The sequence below is a fragment of the Lactuca saligna genome, chromosome 3 (genome assembly GCF_052625555.1).
Source record: "Lactuca saligna cultivar CGN05327 chromosome 3, ASM5262555v1, whole genome shotgun sequence".
In the NCBI taxonomy this organism is placed as follows: Eukaryota; Viridiplantae; Streptophyta; class Magnoliopsida; order Asterales; family Asteraceae; genus Lactuca; species Lactuca saligna.
The window spans coordinates 165,304,319-165,326,084 of record NC_136419.1 but is presented as its reverse complement, the minus strand read 5'-3'; the positions used below and the strand labels follow the sequence as shown (position 1 = coordinate 165,326,084).

Below are 21,766 nucleotides of genomic sequence, written 5' to 3'. Positions count from 1 at the left end.
CCATGCCATTCAATGGAGACCGAAACTTTTATGAGTTGAGTGAAGGAGGCTCAACAGATAGAGTCTTGCCAATCCTGGTCTGTAGAGTTGCCCGAAACGAAATCCAGGGCAGGACAACTCTCTATCACATCACGGAGGTTGATGCCAACGCTAGAATGCATAACCTTCGCACCATTCATCTTGAAAATACTCGGGGGAGGTGTGCAACAGACCACGAGGCCCTGCTACAAGCACTAGCTGAGACTCAGGCTGAAATCATAAAACTTCGGGTTCGCCAGAGAGTTTATGAACGACACCTTCTCAACATGGAACGTCAACTGGCAGACCTTAGGGTTCGCCCGAGGAATGACCGTTGCCGTTAGAAAATGTCTAGCACATCTTTTCTTTTGATTAAGTAATAGCCTTTCTTATATGTGCTCTATGAAGCACTTGTCTATAAATATTCATGTCCTTCAATACACTATCTAGTCTACTAAGCTGTCAACATTTTTCCTCTTATGGTTTGATGTAAGACCCATGAAATAAACGGGTTGGTGAATAAAAAATCTCAAACTAAACCTATCTATTTTCAGGTTGGATTGGTGATTTTTAAAGAATGAATCCCGAGTTGACACCCCTAAATAAAAATAGCATTTTCATTTTTAAAACTTAAAACAGGCGTGACAGGCTGGGTTCGAGTAACAAACTCATATGCCATACCATAGCACAACCCTACCCAATCCCCATCGTTTTCGATAAACCAGCGACACCACTCCCCACTACCCTTCACCATCTCCTTCACCTCCCTGCCGGCCACCCTTTCCGCTGTCTCCTTCCTCTCTCGTACTAATCGATAAAACTCTTTTGCTTAGACAAAACAAATTTAAAGCGAAACCTAACCAAACCTCCATTTCTGCCCCCTATTTGTTCATCGATTTCATCCCTCTTCTCATTTTAATTTCTCCTTTATCCCTTCCCAAAGTTCTGTCAAGGTTAATTTCCGGCAAACGTTCATTGAAGGTATTTTGTTCTTTATATACACACGAGTATTCTTAGTTTGGATTATGACAGTTTCTGTTTTGTTGAGGTTTTGTGATATAAGGAATTGGAGATTTGTTTCTCTGAACTAATACACGTAAGTCATAGTCTCTTTGCCTTGGTTCGATTCATCGAATCTATCATCGTTGTGTTTCTAATCACTCTCTGCTATCGAATCATCGATACACCGGTGTAATTGGTTATTTCAAACGTTTTCTTAGATATCTCTTCTGTTGAGTTTATCGTTCTTGAACAATTAAATAGTTTCTCTCTCGTTGTTTGATTTTGATTTGAGTAAGGTGTTCTGTTTCTTGTTTTGGTTTTGTTTGTGCTATCGAGTCTCAGTATTGTGCTGATTGTGTTCCTTGCAATAATTTTAAGGTTTACCGACTCTTCATAAACCCTAACATCTTCATCGTGGATACTGGCTTTCTTTGTGCTATTCTGGACCTTTCTTCCAATATCTGCAGCCCTTATCTTCTATTGAAGAAATTATGTAAGTTGTTCTATCCTTTCTACTTGTTCCTGTTTCTTGTACTCACTGCTTCTTACTTTGATGAACATACTCTTTCCTGATTTTGTTTCTCTGCATCTTGTTGCCTTTGCTTTCATATTTACATCTCTATTGTGTAGATGTAACTTTACAACTTTTGTGTTTTTGAGTTGTAAAACTTTACTTGTTTTATGCAGATTTTCCACAAATATGCCCTCACGAATTGCGCAAATCCGACTCACGAGTTCACACCCTCAAGTCTACGAACCATGCGATGACTCATTCGCTTTAGTGGACGCGCTATTAGCTGACCGGAAACACCTCTTACACCACCGCCCCTCAATCTGCATTGAAATCGGAAGCGGTAGTGGCTATGTCGTCACTAGTCTCGCTCTCATCCTCCAAGACCTTAAAGCCACCCATTACTTTGCCACAGACATCAACCCACATGCCCTAAAAGTAACCCACGACACCCTCCAAGCCCACGGGGTCCACGCCGAGTTGCTAACCACCAACATTGCCACCGGGCTCGACCGGAGACTCGCGGGGATGGTGGATGTGATGGTGGTGAACCCGCCATACGTGCCGACGCCCGAGGCGGAAGTGGGCGGTGATGGGATTGCTGCCGCCTGGGCTGGCGGTGAAAATGGACGGAGTGTTATCGATAAGATTTTGCCGATTGCTGATAAGCTTTTGTCGGAGAAAGGGTGGTTGTATATGTTGTTTCTTGCTGCTAATGATCCGTTGCAGATATGTTTGGGAATGAGGGAGAAAGGTTTTGCTTCAAAGATTGTGGTTCAGAGATCGACTGAAGAGGAAAGTTTACATGTGATTAAGTTTTGGAGGGAATTTGATGGAAATGAAGGGGGGTCGTTGGGTAAAATGGGGTCTCCCAAAGGGTGGGAGTTTTTGGTTTCTCAGTTTTCAAGGTTTTCGTTTCGGAAATAAGGGTGATAGTTGTTTTTTGTTGATTGTTGATGGGTAAAAAGTGAAAGAACTGTAAGTGGGTGGTGTATATTCTTTTGATATCTCTTTACTTTGAGTCAATGATATAGTGCTAATGTGGTTTGCTTTGTTGCTTTTTGAGGCCATAATCTTTTTATTTTCCTTGTATGCATGTGCTTTGCTTTTTTGCTTACAAAAGTAAGTTCTTATAGAATCTTTAGGCACTAGCTTTTTGCTGGTAGTAATGAAGATCGGAGGAATAGTGAATGGAATAGAGCCTTACAAGGGAATTAATTTTTAATTTGTAGTGTTTGATGTGCAGTATATTTGTCTGTTTGTCACGTAGGAATGAAATTAAATTTTTATTTCATTGATGAGGCTTCTTTACCGTGATGATGGAATGAAATGGTGTATTGCAGTTATTAATTATTTTTTGTATATAATCTTCAATAATAGTAATATTTTCAAAAAATAAACATCAAAACTTTAATCTCTAACCATAAATATTTGAGAAATTAAATAGCGATAAGTAGATTAAATTATTATTAATTTTATTAAATGTATCATCAAAAGTGATACATGTTAATATTTGATATTAATATTTGATATGATAGAAAGTTGAGTATGAATAAAATGTAAGATGATATTTAATTAGATCAGATGATTTTAAAATCTTTTATATTTATGTTCAAGATAAAATCTTTTTTTTATTTTTTTAAATCATCCTTTAATCTCTAACCATAATATTTATTTTGTTCTTAAATTTCGCCAAATGACCCCGCATTAAGTTTTGAAGGCAATTAAAAGATGAAAACCTAAATTATATAGAAAGCTAATACCAAGAATTGATAATTTTTAATAAAATAATCTTACAATGTGAACGCCCTAATGCCCCTAGCATTTTTATGCCATCTCTTGCCTTAGGGAGGACGGAGTCCGAATGCAGTTTGGAAACGAGAACCGCCGGGAAACAGTACCTACTTAAGTGGGTTTAGTGGTTTCTTTTGTTTAAGGTTTTCAATTGGGTATGTGAACACATCTGCATGTATTGCATTAATGTATTGTACAACTTTTGAGATAATTACTTCAATGTATGGACCGCAACTTTATTTTGAATTGTTTTGAATACATGTAACTATATTCCTTTCTTTATTTTTTGTTTTATAAGTTTATAAACATAAATACATAATTCAATCATTTGTAATGTTTTTATTCTGAAATTTTTTTTTATTTCGTTCAATTTCTTCAATTACATTCAATGGATTTTCGAAACAAAGCTAAACAAGTTGGTTTAGCCAAAGACGCAAAGCCACACAAGACGGTTTAAGATAAGATATTCTATTTTTTCTCAATTTTCAAAATCCAAACTATCAACAATATCAAAACTACCTACGATATATCTCAGTGCAAATCTTACAACACATTTAGGCTTCTAGAGGAAAATTAAAGTTATAACCCATGAAATTTGTTTTCTCAAAAAGTTCCAGAAACCCAATTCCAATCTTCTCAACCCGAGAATCTCCAGTTTCGTGATGCTCAAAACTTAGAATCTGGTAGCTCTAGTGATGATCGGCTCCCGAAAGAAAAGAAGAAACCAACGAGGAGTTGTAACATGTTGCTGAGAAAAAACGCAACTATACACACTACAAAAAGCGAAAGAAAATGGGTGGAACACAAAGAGTTGGCTTTGGCTAGGGCATATGTTGATGTTTCTAAAGATAAAGAACTCAGAAATCAACAAAGGTTTTGGGAGAGGGTTCTAGAGCATTTTAATGTTCAAATGAGAGGTTCTAATCGGTCACGAAACCAAATAAACTCAAAATGGAAAGACCTCCAAAATAAATGTAACGCTTTCAATTGCATCTATAATCATAGGATGAACAGTGTGTCTAGCAGGATTTTTGAGGCTGATGTTTTACAAGCTTCACTAAGCAAGTATCAGAGGACTATTAATAAGAAAGCTTTTCCTCGTCAACAAGCTTAGGAGGGGTTGAAAGACAACGTGAAATAGGCATTGGTTACAAAGTTTGGTGAAGACTCACCGTCTCCTTCTTCAAAACAAACCAAAACATCTTCATCCAATACCTACACAACATCTTCCAATACACATGTGTCCTCCTGAATTCTCCTAACAACAAGAACAATCGTTTAATTTTGAAGACTCACCTCCTTAGAGAAAAAGAAAAGGAAAGAAAGTGACATTGACATTGGCAACATAAAATGAAATGTTCGATCTCATCAAACAAATTGTCGGCATCAACATTACAACCAATACGTAGGCGGAACAAAGATAATGGTACTGGGAAGAAAAATTACATATTTACCAAGCTAATGAAGAACGAAAAGCTCAATTGTTGGACCGAGAGATTGAAAACCAAGATATGGAGTATTTTCTCCGCATGATCATTTGACTAGTGATATTTTGTGCATGGTGCTTGAAAGGAAACGACAAATTGCAACTAAGTATGGTTGGGAGTTAATAACCTATGAAGTTCAGAATGTCGCCATCATTTGACTGAAGAATCTTTCTCCTTATTATTATGTTTTTCTTTTCTTTTTATTAAGATTCTCTATATGTACGTTAGTTCATTATATATATATATATGATTGTCTATATATATATATATATATATATATATATATATATATATATATATATATATGTATGTTTATTTCATTTTCTCTCTATATTTTCTCTATTTTCAAAAGGAATCCAAGCATTTTGAAAAATAGTAATGGAAGGTAATGATGATATTTCATCATCTGAGGATGAACTTATCAACAATAATTTGTTACTTGTATTGTCTCGTACTTTACAACTTCTTCTTCAGATTAATACTAGTTCAAGCGACATGCAAAGAAGAAACACAATTCAAAGAGATCGTTTAGAGGTTGAACGACTATTGATCCGACATTATTTTGCGGATGATTCAACCTATGGCCACATACAATTCCATAGAAGGTTCCGTAGGAGCAAAGGTTTGTTTATGTGACGTGTTGGTGAACTGGAGACGAATTATCCTTATTTTCAAATAACATGGGAATCAACAAATCAGAGAAGTTCTAGTGCACTATAAAAATGCACATCAACAATATGTCAATTAGTGAAGGTTTCTAATCCATACTCGTCAGACGAGTATCTTAATATGTTAGAAAGAACTTCTCGTGAAGCTCTTGAAAACTTTTTCTATGGTGTTGTCTAAACTTGTAAAGTTGAATATTTACGCCATCCAACATCCACTGACATTCAACTTTTATATGAAGCACATAAAGCAAGACATGGATTCCCTGGAATGTTTTGTAGCATTGATTGCACATGCTAGAATTGGAGGAATTATCCAACGAAATTGAGAGGCCAATACATGAGGGGTGATCATCAGTATCCAATAATGATACTAGAAGCAGTGACGTCACACGATTTATGGCTTTGGCATGCATTCTATGGTCTAGCCGCTTCAAACAATGATTTAAACATCCTCTACCAATCACCACTGTTTGATGACAAATATTATGGAACAGGACCGATTGCTCATTTTATATAAATGATGAACACTACAAGCATGGTTACTATCTTGCGGATGGAGTATATCCATCATGGGTTGTATTTGTGAAGGCATATCTATATCCGGTAACCGAAAAAAAAATGGTTCAAGGCGACACAAAAATCAACAAGAAAGGATGTAGAACATGCTTTTGGGGCCATTAAAGGATGTTGGGACATATTAAAAATTCCTGCACGGGCTACGACGGTGAAGAAAAAAATATATAATGTACGCTTGTATTATACTATACTATATTATATTGAAAGATGAGGATCCGAATTTACTGATCATATTGACCATGTCTACATTCCAACTTTGGATAATAACTAGATAACTTTAATTGTCGTTTTAGGATTTAAATTATTTTGTCTTTTTTAAGCGTAGTTGTTTTTAATTATTTTGTATTTTTTATTTGTAGTGTGGGGTTTTAATTAAATGTTATTTTTAATATTATTTTAGATTTTTTGCTAAATAAGCATAATTTTATTTTTAAATGAAAAAATGTTATATTTTCTGATTTAATTAAATAAAAAATAATAATGTGGAAAGTGGGTTGGAAAATATAGAGTTTTCGTATGTTGTGGGTTGTGAAAAATAAAAGAGAGAGAGAACAAAAAACTGATGTGGCTGTGAGTTGAGTGGGTTGGGAGGGAATGACTCCTGCCTCTCTTATGTGTAAAAGGATGTATAATTTGTATTATGTTTGATTGTCGTAAGTTTATATGGCTATTTTGTTTTTCACACATTCATTAATACACGTTGTGCCATATTCTGTAAAACCAAACCGTTGATAGTCTACTATATATAATTAATTCAATATTTATATGTAAAATTAGATAGATTAGTTGAGGGCATTGACCGTCGAGCCGTTAACAAGATAACGAAATCAAGTATCGTTTTCCTATTCCCCAAATGATGATCTATTTGAAAAGTTACATGGTGTGACAATGTTCTCGAATATCGATTTGAGAATTGGGTACAAATAGATTCAAATGAGACTGCGCGATAAGTGAAAGATGACCTTCGAGACTCGTGATGGGTTATACAAGTGAATGGTTATGCCATTTGTATTATATAATGTGTAACGTCTCGTTTTCACAACCATTTTTTTCATTTTTATTAAGGTAAAACTTTCCAATTTATTAATCCATTATTTAAAAAATGAGTATCGTAGAAAACGCGAAATCTTCAATGTTGCTGATGAGTGTGTACAGTCCCGCCTTCGCCTTCCCCCTATCACCGATGATACCTAAAACCATAAATAACTGGGTAAGCATAAAGCTTAGTGAGTTTCCCCAAAATACCTTATATGATAAACATACAAGCAAGCAAAACAGCCGCTCTTCGGCCTTCGGTCTAACCAGATCGGAATACCAGGGTTTGTTGGCCTATTGCCTCAACCCAACCGTTCCTCCCAAGCCTCCGCGCCTTCGGCTTACAACCGACCCGCACAGAGTATGCTGTCCTACAATACAAAGTAGGACCACTTCAACCCACCACCACCATATGTCAACATATAAACAAATAAGGATCAATCTGGCACATAAAACATGCAACAACAATCATTTTCAAAGCACATAGTCCCCTTACCACCTAAGCTCCATGAAATGCGTAACCATATGTAGCCAGATGTGAGATAGCCACTTAAACAAGTGATCCTAATCTAGAGCCACAACCAAATGAGGAAAATGCAAGAGAGCCTAGACCATGAGCTTTTAGGCTATCCTATATAACTACAAACAATCCCTAGGGCGGTCCACCAGATGATAACTAGCAAGTACAGATAACATACCAAACCAACAGTACAATATAGCATACATACAAGGATACCGATCTATTAGATCACTACTGCATAGCAACATCCTCGATACCAGGATACAAGTCTAACCGATCACTACAACATAACGACATACTCGATACCAAGATACATATCTAGCATATCACTACAACATAACAACGTACTCGACACCAGAATACAGATCTAACATATTACTACAACATATCAGCATACCTAATACCAAAATACAAATCTAACATATCACTACAACCTATCTACATACTCGATACCAGAATATAGATCTAACCAATCACTACAGCACTGTGTCATACTAAGTAACAACAATCTAAGAAATGCCTGGCCGTATATAATCAGAGGTGAGTTAGCCACCCAGATAGATGACCCTACCCTAGAACTGTAGCACCTGGTTCCCAGTACATACTCCTTGCTATTTACTTTCTTAAATAATGTATTTTGCCTTGGACTTGGCGAGTTGATGGGCCAACTCGACGAGTAGGAGTGGGACAAGGTACGAGAGTTGGACTATGGACTCGGCGAGTCGGTCCCCGGACTCGGCAAGTAGGCCCTGGTTAGGCAAAAACCCTAATCCGGGTGTTTGCACCCTATTTAAACACTCTATCTTGGCCTCCTTTATCCCTAACACTTCCAGAGAGCATTAGAGTGAGACCCTAGCCCCCCCATATTGTTCTTAAGAGTGTTTTTGGCCTTGTGAAGGAGGTTGGAGAAGAAAGAGGTGGTTGAAGAAGTGCAAGGAAAGGAGTAGATCCGAACTCTACTCAGGGAGAAGCTTCCATTCAGTTAAAAAGTCTCTACCTTGATCTTTAGATCATTATTTACCATTTTTGTCCCAAATTGGTGGTTTTCAAGCCCTAAAACACCAAACTCCATGTGTGGTGCTTAATGATCCGAAAGGACTTCTGATCTTGACTTATTGGATGATTTAGTAGCATAAAGTTCTTGTGGTTGAAGTGATTGAGGTCCCCATTGAGTCTATGACCTCTTGAAGAGTTTGGTTTTGACCTTTTGAGCTTATAGGGCCATGCATGCACGTAAAGTTTGCAACTTTATGTGATAAGCATCCTTAAGGAACATGGATCTATGGTTTTGAAGCGTTGCATGTCTCAGATTTGGCCTATATGGTAAATGGGTCACATGGACTTGGTAAGTCCCAAGGAGGAACTCGATGAGTTCCATGAAGATGGCCTTAGACTCGGCGAGTTGGATGAACAACTCGGCGAATCCTATGAAGATTGCCTGGAACTCGGCGAGTTGTTCTTCAAACTCGGCGAGTCGGGTCACGAGTCGGTTCAATCGTCCCAAGTCATGAGTTAAGGGTGATTCAGTGAGTGGGAAGAAGGATTGGTTGAGTAGGACCGGGTTAGTAGGAAAAGGACTCGGCGAGTCCATGCCATGACTCGGCGAGTCCAGTCAAATGGACATTGACTTTGACCAGGGAGTTGACCTTGGGCCAAGGGAGGGTCAGTCTTTTGACCTAAGGGTATTGATGGGTGTCTAACCCATGTTTATGGTTTGTACCCGGAGGATTTACGATCCAGCAGTCAGACGCTCAGCAAGCAGACTTCAGCAGCTACTTTCGAGGTGAGTTACCTTCCAGTAGTGGTGAGTCTTGTTGGGTTTTGAGCAATCTAACACTTCCTAAGTGTGCATGCAACCCTAATAAACCTTGGATCTATGTTTGTCTAAATACATGCAAAATAATAATTTTTCAAAGGTTCATAACCTATCTAACATGACATGGGGTACTTTTAAACATAAAAGAATTAGATGAGATTACATACCTTTTGATGATGAGTTTGATTCCTAAGGAGTTTGAGAGCCAAGCACCAATAGTGTGAATGCCTCAAATGGAATCACAAATCACCACAAACTCTTGGAAAACTTTGAGAGAGTGTATACACACTTATAAAATCGGTCACACGCAAACACACATACTAGTTCCACTAGTGGCTATTTCATGCAACATAAGCATGCTTATATAGTGTACATGATGAGGGTGAAACCCTAATAACCCATGACCTTTCCTTTTCCAAGGATCCATGGGTTAAAAGCTCCATGGATCATCCATGGACTTGCATACAAGCCTAGCCCATTAACAAATGGGTGTTAGCCCACACCATATAAAACCAATAGCCCATAATCTAATTAGTCTTCCTTTTAATCTCTAGATTAATTCATAATTAATTTAAGACTAAGACTAATTAAATAACATGACTTCATATTAATATATTATAACTTACAATATATTAATAAATATATGTGTATAACTCTCATAAAATTACCCATAAATAGTTTGGATGAAATGCAACCCAAATGGACCATGCCGGGTCGGGTCAAGTATATACCAAATAAGTTATGGACTTAAACACTTTATCCAACAGACTCCCACTTGGATAGGTTTAATAACTATATTTGCGTATGTTACTTCAGGAACCAACCAACAATCGTAGCTCTCGAAAACTCTGTTGAACTATGAAGCGCCATTTTAGATAAGTGATCATATAATCCTCTGTTCTCATGATATCAGCCGGATAAATACATGGAACAACGTTGTACTTATTGTCCAGTAGTTTGTTTCCCGATTTTCGATTTGTTTGACAAAGAATTTAATCGAGCACATCAATTTAGTTATGACCGGCCGGTACATAGGTCACAACAAAATCATCGAGGGGCCCATATATCGCTTCTATTTCTAGAAGGAACAGATAAACTTCGACTCATATGCTTGTTCTACTACTTGTTCAATTGTACACAAAGGAACATTTTATAACATTAAGTTACTGATGCGTTTACGTGCAATCAATGCACAACCCACTCATAGGTAACAACTCATATCTCTAGGTTTGAAGATTTATATGATATTACCGTCTCACGATCACTCGAGATAAATTCCTTGAAGTGATACAAGTGAGCGTGGGTTTATTCCAATACTCATAACTTATGAGCACTCATGAATGTTGTAGTAACCATTTCTATGACTAAACCCATTTAGCCATCTACAAACTCGATTCATGGCAGTCTTGATTCATACCTACTTCCAACATATGAACGACTGTGGAGTGTTTAAATAACTTAGTCATTCGGAAAGAATAACCTAGCTATTTTGGAAGTCAAAACATGCAAAGTGAAACACAATAATAATCGAATACAATATGGTCTCAGAACCCTTTTGAATATAAATAGAACCACCTTTTATTTATCACCATATTGATTACACATTATTCATTGTATAATGTTTCAAACAATCAACTTAAGACTTGAATAAAAACAACAGTTGTCGCATGCTCCTAGCATGTACACTTTGTTTTTCTAAACAATAGTTATGCCATACTCCAAGTATGCACACTATGTTTGTCTATGATCCTTACATTGTGATGTAGATCAATTGAACATGATTCCAATGATACTCATTTCACAATCCCAAATCCTTATTGTAAATGTGAGAATCCCTGATTCCTATCATTTACCAAAAAATCTGTTAAATTTTAAACTTTTATGCAATGTTCCTTTTGTAATGATTATTCACAAAGTCACCAAAACCTTGTCACCAGTCACTACAGAGTATTCCAAAGAAGGTCAACTTCTATGGAACGGAAGTCTCATATTCAAAGTACATTGCTTTGAACATCCTTCTTCCATTAAGGTTTTCTAATCTTACATAGATTGAATAACTTCCACCTATGGATACATTTCCATAGTCCCATTTTGACTATCACTTCCGAACAAGAGTTACTTCTTTTCAGAACATGTCAATACGGTCCTTTCCGACAACTTACATCATACTTCCAACTTTCCCTGAGCAACCAATCTTTGGCAAACCTCAGATTGTCCTCGACAATTGCTTAATCACTTTAGTCATATCCAGTTCTAGACTTTTCCCTTCTAAATGCCCTGAGCATTTGGAAAATTTAGAAAGGATGAATATTATAGCACATGAAATCGATCCTATATCCGAAGCATATAGGACACGATTCATGATGTCTCACATAAAGACATGATACTAGACCAGTCTTTTGCTACAATATTTTTTATTTGCCATGTTTTCAAAATTTAACTATGAAGAGGGATGCCGTAGTCATAATTAAATTTTGAGAACGCAATACATATAGAATTTCCTTAAGTCGAACCATTCAGACATAAAATTCATATATATGTCCTTGACTAAAGATGATTAAAATCTCAATCTAAGCTTCTAGAATTGAAATGAAGTATAATTTCCTCTCCCTTAATTATAGCAAAACAACTTTTCAACCCCTGCAACTTCACGAATTGAAACTTTGTTTTCTATAATAAACATTGCTAGCTTGCAATACTAATCATAATAATCATGCTCCCACTAACATGATGATTATCAGCATAACACTTATGCTCCCACTAGCTCTGAAATATTTCCATAAATCTGCTGGACTTCTGAAATTTAGATTCATACACCCTTTCTTAGATAGCTCACATGTGTGTCTAAACAATTTTCAGAACTATGAAAAGGGATGCCATAATCATAGTCTCAATTGCTTAGGCATTTGCCATTTCTCACAAGTCCATGTTAGTGTGCCGGTTAACCACACGCGCTCCACTAACGACTTTTGAAATTGCAAATGACACAATTGCTATCTACTTAAAATCTACTTAGTGAAAGCGTTTCCTCACCATCATTTTCATGAATCGGAGAGAAACCTTATGTCACTTATATTTTATAGTGTATGAGTTCCTATCCATGTGAATTTGTCAAAACCATAATCACAAGATAAGGTTAGTGACAAATTCAGCCTTACATGGATTAAACTTGTTCAATCTTAGTTTCTTGTCACCTTGGTAGCACAAGGCCCACTAATGCTTCCAAGTTGAACTCTGATAACTCGCATGCAAATTCAACTTATTTGAAGTAGGTACAGAAATAAGAATTATGTCAACACGATAGGTTGCAAACCTTAAGTCGTGTGCTAGTGATAAATTACAGGTCTTACTCTTGATTAAATCTTGAAACTCTTTCAGGATCTTTAAGGCTCCCACTGTCCCCTTGACATATAAGTTTCCCCAATCAAGAACCATTCCTTGATAAAACAAATATTCAAGGGATAGTGCGGATTCTTATCAAGACTAACACTTCACACAATTGGTCTTAGTTGGTCTTTGTCTCATCCAAGACATTACAACTTACCAATCTCAAATGTACAAGAGTAGAAAACATTTTACTCTTACATTTGACTAGTGTTAATAAATCTTCCTTTTTTTCACTCAAGGTTACAATCTTGGAGTATGACTCTAAGAATTGTTTTGGAACGAAGTATGACTCATCTTCTTGATTTTAACCAATCCAACAATTCATGACCTCTCTTCTTAGCCATAACAATGCACTAAGATGTCCTTAGAGTATGAATTTGTGATATGGTTTCATAATCATTAAGATGATCATGAAATATGATACTAAAGTACTCTCCCATCCTTTCAGATTTGAGAAACTTTTATCTTTCTGCCTAATTTGATTCTTCTCATTTGTTTTGTCATACATTGTAACCATTCCAATGTTACAGAATTATACTTAACCTTATAAGTATAATCATATTTACTAATCTTTAGTAAATCATGACAAAACAATCTTTGTGGTGGACCTTGACCAGCGCACACCTAGTGTACCTAATTCCTTAGTCCTTCAACTGACTCACATATACATGTGATCAAAGAATTAGTCTTAATTTTCAAAGATGAAAATTCTCATTCATCATACAATACAACTTGTATGATTCCAAGTTTCTGTCCAATTGAAACTTGGGTGATGAAAAACTTTCTTCATTTGGTAAATTCAGACACTACCACAAATGAAAGAATCAAATCCACTTTCCAATAATGCTATTACTATAAACATATAAGCAACAGTTTTCCACAGATGCCATTGTAAGGATATTTTTAAAATAAAATTAAAACTTTTTTTTTAAACTTTGCGGAAAAACTTATCCTTAAAATGCACATGAAAACCTTGTTGTTATCTATTCATAAGCAATATATTATAACTCTTAAGCAACAGCTCAAAATTCTGATTACCGAACCATGCGATCGAAACCCACCTTCGCAATCAGAATCAACATATACTTACTTTAAGCTTCCTATCTTTTCTTTGATTCTCAAAACATTAGCATGTGATCCATTCACATTATGTAATAAGAATCTCCAAATAGGAACTTAATAGAGTTAGACAGTGGACTTTACCCGAAGTAGAGTCAAACCTCTTGACTTGATCAACCTTATGACCTTTCAGGTGAATAGGGCAGCTTCGCAACCAATGCCCCTTCCTTTGGCAACAAAACACATGGACCCTTTGGTAATGGCACATGAGACTATCTCAGACTTAGCCTTTCTCTTTACCATTTGGTCAACCAAGTTGACTATGGCCGATCCCCTTCCATTGGGAAGAGAAATCTTTTTCTAGATATCCAATGCTACCATTGTCAATGTCCATTTAAGACTTGGGAAGTTGTTCTTTTAATCAAATTTGCTTTACTGGTGTTCCAAATCATTACTGATTCAACAACACCAAGCAAATAGATAGCATCATTAAGGGTCATGTCATAGTCTGTCTCATAGTAGTCCCAAAGAGACTCACTATGTTACTAAGAAAGTGATTGAACATCCAACTTTCACGAGACTTTGACACCCAACTCTCCCGGCTTGTCAATATGTGACTTTATCTCCAAGATGTGAGCACACATATACTATGCTTGCCAATAGGGATTGAGTGACTTTAATCTTTTCAAGAACTTGTGGGTGAGGGAGAATAATTGGAGGAGGTGGAGGAAGTGAAGCATGATGTTGAGGGACACCATCTTCAAGAGATTTCGGAAGATCATAGTTGTCTGAACGAGACATCTATAATGGGAGATAATCAAGTTAGTTGATTCAAAGTCCTCAATATAACACCCAATATGAAATATTCAGGCTAGGACCCAACACAATATTTTATAACTTGGAAGAGGGATGCCGTAATCCAAGATATAAAATATTTGAAGGTAGGTGAATGACGATTCACTAATTTCCACCATGAAAAACGAAATAATTTATTAGGTTTTAATTGGATTTGAAATTCCTAGATCTTTTGAGATTCATTGAACTTTTCAATGGCATGTTTCAATCTCAAGTGTGCCCTCTCAAATTTTGTGACTGGGATGCCGAGGATCACAAAACAAGGTGTGAATAACCATACCAATTCACTTGGTACCCTTAATATTATCACCTAATCAATGTGTCGGTTAACCACACACGCTCCATTGATCTATGACAAACATTAAGTCACCCTTCGTGGTCCTTACTAGTCCAAGTTAGTGTGCCGGTTAACCACACATGCTCCACCAATGACTTGATAAGGTACAAAGTGTAAATTCCATGGGCTAGCACCAAATTCACATTTTTCCTAAAGTAACTAAGATTGGGAATTAAATAAAAATATTTAGTTACTTTATAATAATTATTATACTTTTAATGGGAATTTAAAGTCATTGTCCTACCCGTTCAGCTAACGACCCTCCACCGATCAAGCAAGCGGTGGGTGAGAGTGGACACCCATTAAGTCGCCATTTTATAGACAACAACCTTATACCCACCTTATAGACCGGCTTCGTGAATGAGGCCTACTAATGGTAAAACGACTTGTTCTTATACATATATATATATATATATATATATATATATATATATATATATATATAATTAACCATTAATGTTATAAATAGTATAAGTGTTGAATTTTAACTTTTAAAATTCTAAGTGTTGGAATTAAAGTTTATTAAAGTGTGTGAAACTTTTCCAAATTCCAAAACTTGAGGGCTAGTTTTGTAACTCTTCAAAACTTTTCATTTCATAAGTTATGAATTAAAGGTTCATAAAATGAAGACTCTTCATTTTATGTAACTTATGTGTTTTTAATGTGTGTTAAAGAAAAGTGACATTTGGATATCCATAACTTGAGGACAAATTATGGACTCCATTAAAACGCATAAATGATCAAGAATTAATCCTAAACAATTTAGCAAATAATTCCTATCATCTTCTAAATTCATAAGAACATGAACATGATTATCAAAGTTTCAAGAATTATATGAGCACATACAAAGCATGAAATTTTGATATATGCTATTGTAAATGGATTAGAACAACCATTACACCAACTAAAATAAGTTTTAAAACATCAAAACAGTTTAGGGTAAAGTTTCTAGTCCATTTCCAGTAGCAAAAGTCGAAAATCTGCATTCTGAACCTTCTACTCGCCGAGTGCACGAACCTACTCGGCGAGTAGGTTGAATTTTGCCTTGGACTCGGCGAGCCCCCCCATGGACTCGGTGAGTCCATCATGCAGACAGAAAAAAAAATTCGACTTTTTTCACTATTTTGCATCAAGTATCAAACAAGCAAGCCTAGGCTCTGACACCACTATTGGGTTTTGAGCAATCTAACACTTCCTAAGTGTACATGCAACCCTAATAAACCTTGGATCTATGTTCGTCTAAATACATGCAAAATAATAATTTTTCAAAGGTTCATAACCTATCTAACATGACATGGGGTACTTTTAAACATAAAAGAATTAGATGAGATTACATACCTTTTGATGATGAGTTTGATTCCTAAGGAGTTTGAGAGCCAAGCACCAATAGTGTGAATGCCTCAAATGGAATCACAAATCACCACAAACTCTTGGAAAACTTTGAGAGAGTGTATACACACTTATAAAATCGGTCACACACAAACACACATACTAGTTCCACTAGTGGCTATTTCATGCAACATAAGCATGCTTATATAGTGTACATGATGAGGGTGAAACCCTAATAACCCATGACCTTTCCTTTTCCAAGGATCCATGGGTTAAAAGCTCCATGGATCATCCATGGACTTGCATACAAGCCTAGCCCATTAACAAATGGGTGTTAGCCCACACCATATAAAACCAATAGCCCATAATCTAATTAGTCTTCCTTTTAATCTCTAAATTAATTCATAATTAATTTAAGACTAAGACTAATTAAATAACATGACTTCATATTAATATATTATAACTTACAATATATTAATAAATATATGTGTATAACTCTCATAAAATTACCCATAAATAGTTTGGATGAAATGCAACCCAAATGGACCATGCCGGGTCGGGTCAAGTATATACCAAATAAGTTATGGACTTAAACACTTTATCCAACAAGTCTAAGACCACAATACCAGCCCACCAGTAGGAGACGTATGATAGATGATTGTCTTTGTGATATCATATAGGTTTGCTACTACCTGATATGTTATATGCTAGCATGATATGTCGTATGTGATAGTAGTAGAGTTCGGTTGCTAGGACCGAAGGGTAGTCAGACACCCCAGATACGTCTGACAGTATGTGATGATATGTTTACATGCTGGCTTGTTATGTTATATGTGATAGAGGTAGTAGGAGGGGACCAGTCCCTGAGTTCGGTTGATAGGACTGAAGGGTAGTTTAGGAACCCCGTATATGTCTGATAATATGTTATGTTATGATATATGTGATAGTAGCAGTAGGGGGTTAAATAGTCCCCAAGGTTCAGTAGTCAGGACTGAAGGGTAGTCAGCACCCGAGAATGGCTCGACATGGGTAGTCAACACCCCAGAATGGCTCGACACGGGTAGGTTGGCACCCCAGAATGGCCGTACCGGGTAGGTCGGGCACCCCAGAAATGCCTGACAATATGTATAATATGTGATTGTATGGTATGTGGTATGATGGGGAACTCACTAAGCTTCGTGCTTATAGTTTTCAGTTTTGGTTTCAGGTACCACTTCTTCGAAGGGGAAGGAGCTGGCGCGGTAGCAGCACATCACACACACGCTTTGTATTCTGCACTATGAGATCTTCCTAGGGATTTGTACTCTGATTTTATTATGTTTTTATAAACTGGTTTCCAGAAACACACATCTTTTATGAAATGATATGATCGGTGAATGTTTTATTCTAATGTTTTGCTAAGTATGTGTATTTAAAAATGAAATTTTTGGCTTGTATTTTCGAGATGTTACAAGTTGGTATCAGAGCCCTGGTTTGAGGGATTCGGACACACCTTCGGGGGTGTCTGGACTCAAATCGAGGGATTAAAATAATTTGAAAAAGAAAATGTTTTCTAAGAGTTCTTTTTAAGGAGGAACGAAGTGTGTGATGTGCGCGACCGACCGAGCTTAAGTAAGTATTCTCCAATGTACCCATACAAGTTTATATATGTTTATCAGTTCCCGTAAAACAGCATGCTAAAATAGGACTAAGGATCTAGGAGTGATGCCTTATGTGCCTGCTTTATGTGCCTTAGTATATGAAAATTGCATGCTAGGATTGAGTAGACAGCAATAGGATAGCCTTTTAGGTTATGTCTGATAGCATGAGCTAAGCATTGTATGCTAGTATAGTTTCCCATTATGAGGATGGAATTGCTTGAGTAGCCTCCTATGTCTTAATGCTACTTGCTTTGTGCTTTGTGGGACTCTAAGTGATGGGAGTTAGCCATTAGGTGAATGTGTCACATCACATGCGAACAAGGTTGAATAATCTTAGAGTGCTAGACTTGGCCCTATTGCGCAGCTCTTGTCTGAGTCTAACCGTTGTAGGGACGAGTCTTTTGCTTGAAGGATTATCTGAGCCTCGCCGCATGTGATGGTATTTAGGTGATGGCTAATTAGCATCACAAGGAGGCTTTCAGCAGCTGAGGACTGGACCGGGTATAGTCAGAGGATTCCCTAGGGCAAGCCTAGGATGGGAGTAGTAGAAATTAATAGCAGTAATAGTGACTTGGTGGAGTCAAGTCAGTACTTGAAGAAAGTACAGATAGATGTGGAAGGTAGTATGGGCCCGTACTACTGGAAGCAGAGGATTCGTACCCGAATCAAGGAAAGCTGAGATGAGACCAGGAAACTTGTGGTAGTAGTGATTCCTCGAGATATATCAGTGTTCCTGACGTTTATTATGTTGTGTTTCAGAATGGTGGTATTGCGCCCTAGACCAGCAGTTGGCAGTTCAGGAGAGGGATCGGGTTCGGGATTAGGTTCCGAGCCAGTGGATGAGGGGCTACGCGATTTCATCGCGTCAGAGATCACCAGGGGCATCCTTGAGCCGACCCCCATTATCTTCGGGTCGATCAAGGAAGGGATAGTTGAGTAGATGGAGGATCGCCTCCGAGCATTCAAGAGTGACATGGCATCTGGCCAGTTGGGATCCCGCACACTGTCCTTTAAGGACTTCAGGGGCAGTGGTGCGCCATATTTTCACGGGGCGAAGGACCCCATAGCTGCCAAGCGATGGATTGCATACGTTGAGTCTGCACAGATGATTAGCTTCTGCCTTGAGGGGTTGAAGGTGAGGTTTGCGACAGGGTGTTTACGAGATCGAGCTAGGGATTGGTGGGAGTCCGTGAGTGACTCGTTGGGTGCCTCAACTGTCGAGGCTATGACCTGGTCAGACTTCGCGACCAGGTTCAGGACAAAGTTTGCATCGGTTGTCGAGCTTCAGCAGCTGGCCAGGGAGTTCTTGGATATGAGGCAGACGACGGAGACTGTGGCGGAGATCACCGCCAAGTTCCGGTAGAGGGCATTGTTGGTGCCCCAGTATGTGGGTGATGAGGACATGAGGAGGACCCGCTACCATGGCATGCTCCGAGCTGATATTCGAGAGCATGTCAGTTTTTCATCTTGCCCTACCTTGGACTCTATGATTGCCAGGGCGAGGGAGAGAGAGATATATCTGGAGCACATCCGGAAGAGGAAGACAGAGGAGGGACAGATAGGAGGGGCTTTGGGGAAGAAGCCCAAGGGATCAGATGGTAGGCCGAAAGGCCAGTCAGGACCGAGCTGCTACAGGAAATGCGGCATGCCTCATGAGGGGGCATGTAGACTGGGATCGTCGGGCTGCTATAAGTGCGGCAAGTCGGGGCATTTCAGCAGGGATTGTACCGCCCCTATACCTGTGATACAGACATCTGAGTTGCTATGTTTCCACTGCAACCAGAGGGGCCACAAGAAGGCCAATTGCCCTCAGTTGACAACACCCACTCCAGTGAAGGCGCAAGCTCCAGCGACCATGCAGATCGCTGATGGCCGGCAGGGCAAGGCAGAGGCTCCAGTGGTGAGGAGCCGGGAATTTCAACTGACTACTAAGGAGGCATGCGCCGCACCCGATGTGGTGACGGGTATGATTCTTTCCCTCTATTTCATTTTCATGTTGTTATGTTATTGATATGTGCTCTGTGTATATGCTTTAGGATCATTCCATGTGAACGGTATCCCTGTTCAGGTGTTGTTTGACTCGGGTGCTACCCGATCGTTTGTTTCTCTTGCGCTTAGCAAGAAGTTTACTGGGTCTTCAGGCATGTTGGATTGCCCTTTAGAGGTAGAGATCATCGATGATCGATCAGTGCGGGCATCAGCGGTGTTTAGAGATTGTGTTCTGAGATTATTCGAGGAGCGCTACTTGGTGGATTTGGTTCCCATTCTGTTGCGGGAGAACAAGGTAATTATATGAATGGATTGGTTGAGCCCTAATGGGGCGGTGATAGATTGCACACAGCAGCTAGTGCGGATCAGGACCCCAAGTGGGGGAGAGTTGGTGATCCACGGCGAGAGGCCACAACGTGGACCCACAGTATGTTCAGCAGCGAGAGCTAGGCGCTACCTTCAGCAGGGTTGCGCAGGGTATGTCGCGTATGTTGTGGATACCTGGGAGGTGGGTAAGGCGACAGTGAACGAGGTTCCAGTGGTGCGAGACTACGCTGATGTGTTCCCGGAGGAGCTTCTTGGAATACCTTTGGAGCAACAGGTAGAGTTCAGGATCAACCTAGTCCCTGGTGTGGCTCCGATAGCCAAGGCACCGTATCGGTTGGCTCCTCCTGAGATGCGGGAGTTGTCTACACAGCTATAGGAACTGTTAGACAAGGGATTCATTAGACCGAGCAGTTCACCCTGGGGAGCCCCGATCTTGTTTGTGAAAAAGAAGGACGGGTCGCATCGGATATGTATAGATTACCGGGAGCTGAATAAGGTAACGGTGAAGAACCGTTACCCGCTTCTGAGGATTGATGACCTCTTTGATTAGTTGCAGGGAGCATCTTGGTTCTCCAAGATCGATCTGCGTTCAGGTTATCATCAGATGAGGGTCAGAGAGGAGGATGTGCAGAAGACCGCGTTTCGAACGCTTTATGGCCATTACGAGTTCGTGGTGATGCCGTTCGGGTTCACTAATGCTCCTGCCGCGTTCATGGACCTCATGAACCGCGTGTGCAGACCGATGCTGGATCGGTCTATGATAGTTTTCATCGATGATATCTTGGTTTATTCCAAGACGTAGGAGGAGCATGAGGAGCATCTGAGAGAGGTTTTGGAGACTCTGAGGAGGGAGAGATTGTACGCCAAGTTCTCCAAATGTGAGTTTTGGTTGCGCGAGGTGAAGTTTCTTGGGCACCACGTCAACCAGAACGGGATTTCAGTAGACCCGTCCAAGGTGGAGGATGTGATGAGATGGGAGGTTCCGAAGTCTCCATCCGGGATTCAGTGTTTCCTAGGATTAGCAGGCTACTATCGGAGATTCATTCAGGATTTCTCCAAGATAGTCGTGCCCCTGACACGGTTGACTAGGAAGGTTGTGGTATTTCGATGGGGGCCCGAGCAACAGACATCATTTGAGATTCTGAGGTGGAGATTATGTGAGGCGCCAATATTAGCCCTGACCGAGGGCGTAGAGGATTTGGTGGTATACTGCGATGCGTCCATTTCGGGGTTGGGTGCGGTGCTGATGCAGAGAGGGTACATCATAGCCTACGCTTCGAGACAGCTGAAGCCTCACGAGGTGTCACACCCCAAAACCGATAACGGCGGAATACGTTTCGGGGTGGAGGACGTAGTGTACGGTATCATCACAATTGCATAATAGTAAAAGCAAGAAACATACAACCATTTCATTTA

At 38.9% G+C, this 21,766-nt stretch overlaps 1 protein-coding gene across 2 annotated transcripts; it reads left to right on the top strand.

Moving 5' to 3' along the window:
* The first annotated feature begins 653 nt into the window (after window positions 1-653).
* Window positions 654-2,583, top strand: LOC145037434 (uncharacterized). Of its 2 annotated transcripts, none has more exons than XM_078986084.1 (3): window positions 654-999; window positions 1,399-1,513; window positions 1,708-2,583. In XM_078986084.1, the coding sequence occupies exon 3, from the start codon at window positions 1,721-1,723 to the stop codon at window positions 2,456-2,458; it is 738 nt and encodes a 245-aa protein (XP_078842210.1). In that variant the 5' UTR covers window positions 654-999; window positions 1,399-1,513; window positions 1,708-1,720; the 3' UTR covers window positions 2,459-2,583. The 2 variants fall into 2 exon arrangements, with proteins under 2 accessions (XP_078842210.1, XP_078842211.1); XM_078986085.1 differs by lacking the exon at window positions 654-999 and adding an exon at window positions 1,010-1,114.
* Window positions 2,584-21,766: the final 19,183 nt, after the last annotated feature.

Bases quoted from the DNA above. Each gene is read 5' to 3' on its own strand.
- LOC145037434 (XM_078986084.1), top strand. From the start codon at position 1,721: ATGCCCTCACGAATTGCGCAAATCCGACTCACGAGTTCACACCCTCAA.